Raw genomic sequence first — 7012 nt, forward strand, 5'->3', positions numbered from 1 at the left:
ATTTTGTGGGGTGCTGTATTTTGCCTTTGTAAAAACTCACACAACAATACCAATGAGAAGAACACCCAACATGAAAATTTCTCTTCACTTTTAAAAATTTTGCTTCTTGCCTTGTTTTCCATTTCTGCTATACTGATAATATCCCAAGAACAAAAATCCATGCAACGTGAGAGAAATAATTTGGCAAAATATAATGCCCATTTTTTTTTAAATTTATGTTCACAGTACATTAATCTTGGGCGCTACTGCAGATAGTGTTGTCTGCCTCTGATGCTGAGGGTTTTTTTCCTCCTTCCCTGCAGAGAATAGACACGACGACATCTCAGGAGATCACTTCCAGTGACATGAAGCAAGCAGTTCAGCCGGATCAGGACACAGTGCAGAAGGTTGTACAGGAGACTGTAGTTGTCAAGGAGAGACATGGGATGGAGGTGCATGCAGGCGGGGATCCTGCTAAAGTGGCCGGACTTACACTGGATGCCCAGGCTGAGGCAGCGTCGGCGGTGGCTGCTGGCGTGAAAGGGAAGGAGGGCTCTGCTGGGACTGAGGGGGCCAAGGAGGAAAAAAGGGAGGAGGCTGGGAAAGCCCAAACCAAACAGGAAGGAGTCGCTGCCGCTGCTTCGTGTGAGCAGGCAGAGGAGCACAGAACAACAGTCCAACTTTCAGAGTCTTTGGAAAGAAAACCTCATTTTGAGGTAACTTGTTGTTAAATTGGTCGTGTCTGTGCTGAATTGTGAATGTAGGTTAATAGTAGGCTAAGTTAATTCCTGTCATTGAGAGTAAAGTGTGAACAGCTTGTATGACTGCACTTTTACAGAAAGCAGGTTTTTTTCTCCTCTTATTTCCTCCTTGCATGTCACCTGCAAGGCTTGCTGCTGGTTTCCATCATTAGCAAAATGCCATGCATGTTTTACTTGTAACTGCTTTTCATGCTACAGAGAAGTACCAAATTACATGGCATTTTATGCAACAGATAACAAGATCAGCTGGCATTCTGTTTGGGAAAGTCCTTTGAGGTTGGCAAAGTTCACATATCCCCAAAGACAGGATTGTTTTTTCCATGTTTGATGCAATTATAAATAAGTGTACTGTGTCTTAAACAGACCGGGTTCCTTATCTAATCCCCATTAGTAGAATTTCAAGAGCTGTTTTGTGCAGGGTTTTTTCCCCAGAGATTAAAGACTAAGCCTGGAAAGAATTCATTCTCTTGTCTTTCTAAGAAAATGTAGAATCACAGATTCTCAGAGCAGTTCAGGCTGGAAGGGCCCTCTGGAGGTCATCTGCTCCAGTCCTCTGATCAGACAGGGACATCCAGAGTGAGTTGTTTCTCAAGAACATGTCCAGAGAGCTTCTTCTGAGTATCTTCAAGGAAGAACATTCCACAATGTTGGGAATGAACACTTGGGCAACCATTGCCAATGTTCAGTCACTCTTACAGTGAAAAAGTGTTTCCTGATGTTCTCAGGGAACTTCCTGTTTTTCAAGTTGTGGCCATTGCCTCTTGTAGCATTTAGAGCACTCTGGACTTTATTTTCAAAATCCAGGGAAGTCCTAAATGTTGCCAGCATTATATACATGACTGTACCACTGTAATTAAGAGAATTTTATCTTTCTCTTTTTTTAATGCAGAACATTTTTTAGCTATTCTTTCTTTGGCCCAAACAGAAGAAAAATTGTTCTGAGAAATCCATAACCTCTGCTAAATGTTCCAATTCCTTCTTTTTTTTGTTCATGCAGTCACCAGTTGTGAAGACTGAGACTATAAGTTTCAGCAGTGTTCCTGCTGGTGGGGAAACCCTTGAAATTTCAACAAAGGAAGTGCCAGTAGTCCATACAGAAACAAAAACCATTACATATGAGTCTTCTCAGGTAAGAAATTCTGCAAAAGACATGGTCTAATTTAATGTGCCTTTAAGGAACCCATTTCTTTAAGTGTATGTTTTAGTGTGAACTTTTCTAAGTTGTTCAAATATTAAATATTAGCATGAGGAGAATGTACATAAGAATAACTTATCTGAGGGTCACTCTCACGTCCTGGTGTAGGGCCTTTCCAGAACATTGATGAGACTGCAGATTTAAAAGTGTCATCTTCTCATCTGTGCTTCCAGAGGGGAAGGACAGCCTCCAGATACACAGAGCAATACTCACACGTGGTTGCCCTCATAGCAGTTTTTCCATAGCATAAGGTACTCACTTTATGAAGAACAGTAGAAATAGGGAAGTTTAACAGTCCAGTTCTGTCCTCAGGATAATTTTTTTGGTAACTGCTTTTCTCTTCTGGCTTCTAGGTGGATTGTGGTGCTGACTCTGAACCAGGTGTACTGATGAGTGCACAAACGATCACATCTGAAACCACCAGCACTACAACTACTACACATATCACCAAAGTGAGTCCTCAGAAAACAGAGAGCTCCTTTTTCACCAGGGTGTATGCTATCTTAGCTTTGGTTCTACGATTTATTTCAGAAAGGGAACACGTTCTGTCATTCTCTTGACAATATGTTGTAAATTTACCATAAATACTTGTCTTTATTCACCTGTCTTTGGCTATGCTGAGTTGATTAACACATCATCCAATGACTTGACATGAATCCTGAACCCTTAAGGTATGTCTATGCAAACACAAAACCTTGTTGTACAGAAACACTTGATTTAGCTGCAAATGCTACCTGGAACTGGAAGGAGTAAAACCACATTGGCATCATGTGGTAGCCTGGAAGGAATAACTTGTGTGAACATGAGGCTCCATTGACATGACTGTGCCTTTCAGCCCTGAGATTTTAGCACTGCACATAGTGAATCTGTATCCTGTAGCCATAACAGGACATTCGGTCAGCTCCAGCACCTTGACTGTGTTTCTGAGTGGTACCCTGAGGAACTTGCCCACAGCCAGGCCAAAAGCTCATCTGCACAGACAAACCATGCTGTGTCTTCCAGGTTCTAAGGTAGCATTTAAATAACAGTTCCTCCATAAACAGAAATAAGTGCTGTGACAGCTCTCCTACCAGTATTCACTGAGAACAGGATTTCATCTTTCTGCATTGAAGTTCCCCCATTAGTAGATGAGCCATACAAAGTCCATGCCACCCCGTATGCCATTCTGAAGCAAGCAGTTAGACTTAAATAGGTCTGAATATGGGGCTGTCTGTATTTCTGTTTTTCATGGGAGAAGTTTGGCATTTTTGACACACAAACATCTCTCTTGATGCATGTGCAGATTAACTCAAATTATAAAATTACCTGTGTTGGAAGGACATCTGGAGGTCATTAGTCCATTCAGAGCATTCAGGCCAACTCCAGAGCTGCTCATTTGCACTCCAGGTTGTCACGTCTTTGAGCTGTTTTGGTCCAGTCATGAGAATGGCAGCATCTAAAGTGAGTTACTGACATGCATTTTTGTCCCTCCCATCTAGACTGTGAAAGGAGGCATCTCAGAGACAAGAATTGAAAAACGAATAGTCATCACAGGAGATGCAGATATTGATCATGATCAGGTAAAATCTACAAACTGCTAAAAAGACTACCCTGAAGACTGAAAAAGAGAACATTTCTAAATATTGCTTTGACAGATATCCATACTGGCATGCCTTATATTAAACTGGAATAGTAGTTAAAACAGTGATGGTATATTTCATATTTTAATCATTTTCCTCATTTGTAAATTGTGTAATATGTCATGAATCTCTCCACCTTGCTATTGATCATGCATGTTCCACCTCCTTTTTGTTTTTGCCCTTCTGTGGTTTCCTTGGGATAGGCGCTGGCTCAGGCAATTAAAGAAGCCAAAGAGCAGCACCCTGATATGTCAGTGACCAAAGTAGTGGTACATAAAGAGACAGAAATCACACCAGAAGATGGGGAGGATTGACCACAGGTAAGAGGACCAGATGATTTTCCTAGGCATTTACTGGGCTGGCATGTTGCAGATGTTGTTTTCCTACCATACTTCACCCTTAACTCTTCACTTTCTCTCACTGGCATTTTCAAGTTTCTGGTTATCAGTTCTGATATGTGAAAGTAAACCACATTCAGCTCTAGACATCTGCCTTCATTAAACAGTGCCAGCTGGAGAAAGAGAAACTACTCATTTGCTTTTGTTGGCTCTCTGAAAAGTCCTCATTGTCCATGCTTTGTTATAGTCTAATTTTCTACTTCTGAAGTCATAAAAAATCTATTGTCCGCTTTTGTGTCATTTAAGAACAAAAACAATTTGTTCTTAAAGGTGTGCATTTTTGTTTAAAAATGCCAAGGGAAAAAACCTACAGCTGCTTTTTAAATGTCTTGTGCAGATATGTTGAAAGTTATGCTTCAATTCCTGACTTGCAAAGATATGGTCCAAGTTGCTTTTAAACGCAGTGAATTAGTTTGTCAGTATTTGGGTGTCTTGGCTTTCTTGTACTTGAAAGAGCATTTAATGTTTTAAAGCAGCATTGTTTATCAGGATGAGATGATAATGCAGCTTTCCTTGCGTCTAGCTTTTCCTCAGCAAAGGCATGCTCTCCAATAGTGGCTGGCTAAACAGACGTCTCAATATTCCTATATTTATTCTGTGTGCAGAAACATGTCATGCATACTAACCTGCTATGCAAAAGCTCTTAATGCCAGCACCATTGCACAAATTGCTTTGAATGCTGTATGCAGAAGGGGAAGAAAAAGCTGCTTGTCAGATTTGTTGAATCGATAGCAGCATTTTATTCTTAAAACAATATGTATTCCCTAGCACTTGGTGTAAGTAACAGAGTATAATGCACAGCACCTTTTGAAGCTCTTTGGCTCTCCTGCTTTTGGATATACAGACCCTAAAGAAAACTGAATTTCAGTGTCAGTTATTTATTTGGAAGATGGAACCAGTCACTAAGGAGTGAGTAGCTGTGATTCTTGTGGTATTCTGCTAATTGTTTCAGAGACAGCTCAATGTGGCTTGCTTAAAAGTCTATTGATGTCCCTAATTCTTTCCATTGGCATCAGTGGACTTTGGATTTGGTCCAAGTTGCTTATAGTGGGATATGCCATTTTCAAATAGCTTTTCTTGTATGAACAAATTGACAAAATCTCTTTTGCAAGAGTGTTGTTGCTTTGAATAATTAACTCAGTTCTCTTTTCTGCAGGAATAACCTAGAATGCATATGAATCCAGACATGCATACCAGTAGGAATACGAGAACCTATACGGAGTCTCAGTTCCAACCTGACTGACTTGTATCTGTCTATGGAAAATTTCAGTACAGAAGAATTGATCTTGACCGTTAATAAAGAAACTGGCAGAGATACCTTCCCATAGAAAGCAATCTGAATCAGCAGCAGTTAAACAATATTGCATGAAGCAACAATAAAATTACAGAAAAGCAGCATTTTTAATTTTCTTAAAATGTCTAAGTTTTCAGCTTTACCTGCACGTTCATAAACAATATAAACAGTGATCTCATGTAACACATAAACAGTTCATGCCTTTCACAGTTTCTGAAAGTCTAAACAAATTAAAATTTGTTAGGTGGCAAGCCTTTTGTTTACGAATATTGTAAATGAAGATTACCCCGAAAATGCTAGAAGCTGTATAGGTACTGTGTATAATGTTTTGCCACACATTAGATGTGCCAATAACACAGTTTATTCAGTAAACAACTTGAATCTTATATTTGTTTCATCTGGTTTTATTACTGCCCGATAAACGATGATGAATCTTTACTCTTATCAAAACATATAAATGCTTACAAAGTGTGCTTTGTATACCTGACTGAATACCTTATGAGGTAGTAATGATTTTAGTATATTAACTTTAATGATTTTTGTCAGCATTGTTCAGAGTCAGCTTCCAGTCACCCTTCACAGATCCTAACCTTGTAAATTATATGTAGTTATTTTGGAGAAAAAAAAAATCTGTATTTTACTTAGTTTGCAGCTTTAGAAAATTATTAATCTGAAATAACCGTGATGGTTTTCTATTGATTTCCCTTTTGTTCTCAGAGAAAAAAAAAAATCTGTTTGAGAATCTGGTCAGCATTTACTATCTAGTTCTGAGTCAAGCCTTAACCTGTACAGAACGTCCACTGAAAACTCGCTAGTGTCCAGCTCTAATACCCACGGAAGGGATAGCGTCCATTACACTGTCAGCTGCATCACAACACATGGTGAATGTATGTTTCTGCATAGTGAAATAAAAGTGGTAAATGCATCTGAAATCGTATTGTTCTGTGTCTAAAAGCACCTAGTGTTCTTTAGTATTCAAAACATCAAAATGTTATGTTTGTAAGACACCACAGGTTTCACCCATGTGCACAGTAGATGTGTTTTGTCTTCAGTGGCTGACACTGCACTGTGCAGACAGTGGGAGTTAGCGGAGAATCCAAAGGGATGACAGTGTTCACCTTTGGGCAAATGATGTTTGCAAAGGAAAAGGACTGTTTGGTTCCTTCTGTTTTCTGTGGTTGTGTAACATTTCACCGAAGCTAAATGAAGAATTTTGTTGTTGCTTAGAAAGTAAAGGCCAGTAGCGCTTGATCCAGATCCACTCTCTTTTTTGTACTTTGGCTCTGAAACATGGATAAAATTGTCTTTAAAGCAGTATTACTTATTGGTTCCTTTCTTTTTTTTTTTTTTTTTTCCACATCTTTGCTGCATCTCACTGACACTCCCCTGGTAGTTTAAGAGAAATTTGTAAGGATTAGTTCACCCTTCAATCTCTATTTCCTTGCAGGATTGAAAGGCAGTGGGTACAAGCAGACTTTTCAGGACATAAAGGGCCAAATTTGCCCTTCGTTGTTTACACGGGGCTCCCTCCCATTGAAGTCAATGGATTTGCCTTCAGTGGAGAGCAGGATTTGACCCAGTGACTTGTTAATAAATGTTTATTTTCATAATTTAGAAAGAAGAATAGTATATATAGAGACAATAACCTGTAGATAATAATTAAAAATAATATCCCAAGGCTTTTAAAGCTTTGCCCTTAGTCTCCAAAACATCCTCCTTCCACCAGCCATTCTTCATGCCTTTAAATCTGGAGTGCTAACGATGTC

General features: G+C 39.3%; 1 protein-coding gene across 23 annotated transcripts in view; it reads left to right on the forward strand.

The window, feature by feature from the left end:
- The window catches only part of EPB41L3 (erythrocyte membrane protein band 4.1 like 3), a 140282-nt gene extending 133722 nt beyond the window's left edge, over positions 1-6560 (forward strand). For 21 of the 23 annotated variants that reach the window (XM_059490212.1, XM_059490158.1, XM_059490174.1 and 18 more), the window contains 6 exons: positions 303-695; positions 1738-1869; positions 2289-2387; positions 3414-3494; positions 3758-3874; positions 5109-6560. In XM_059490212.1, coding sequence (XP_059346195.1) covers positions 303-695; positions 1738-1869; positions 2289-2387; positions 3414-3494; positions 3758-3868 — 816 coding nt within the window. In that variant the 3' untranslated portion in view covers positions 3869-3874; positions 5109-6560. The remainder of the gene's footprint in view (positions 1-302; positions 696-1737; positions 1870-2288; positions 2388-3413; positions 3495-3757; positions 3875-5108) is intronic. The other 2 variants (XM_059490205.1, XM_059490222.1) reach the window with 1 other exon arrangement.
- The last annotated feature ends 452 nt before the right edge of the window (positions 6561-7012 follow it).

This window comes from Ammospiza nelsoni, chromosome 1 (assembly GCF_027579445.1).
Source record: "Ammospiza nelsoni isolate bAmmNel1 chromosome 1, bAmmNel1.pri, whole genome shotgun sequence".
Classification (NCBI taxonomy): domain Eukaryota; kingdom Metazoa; phylum Chordata; class Aves; order Passeriformes; family Passerellidae; genus Ammospiza; species Ammospiza nelsoni.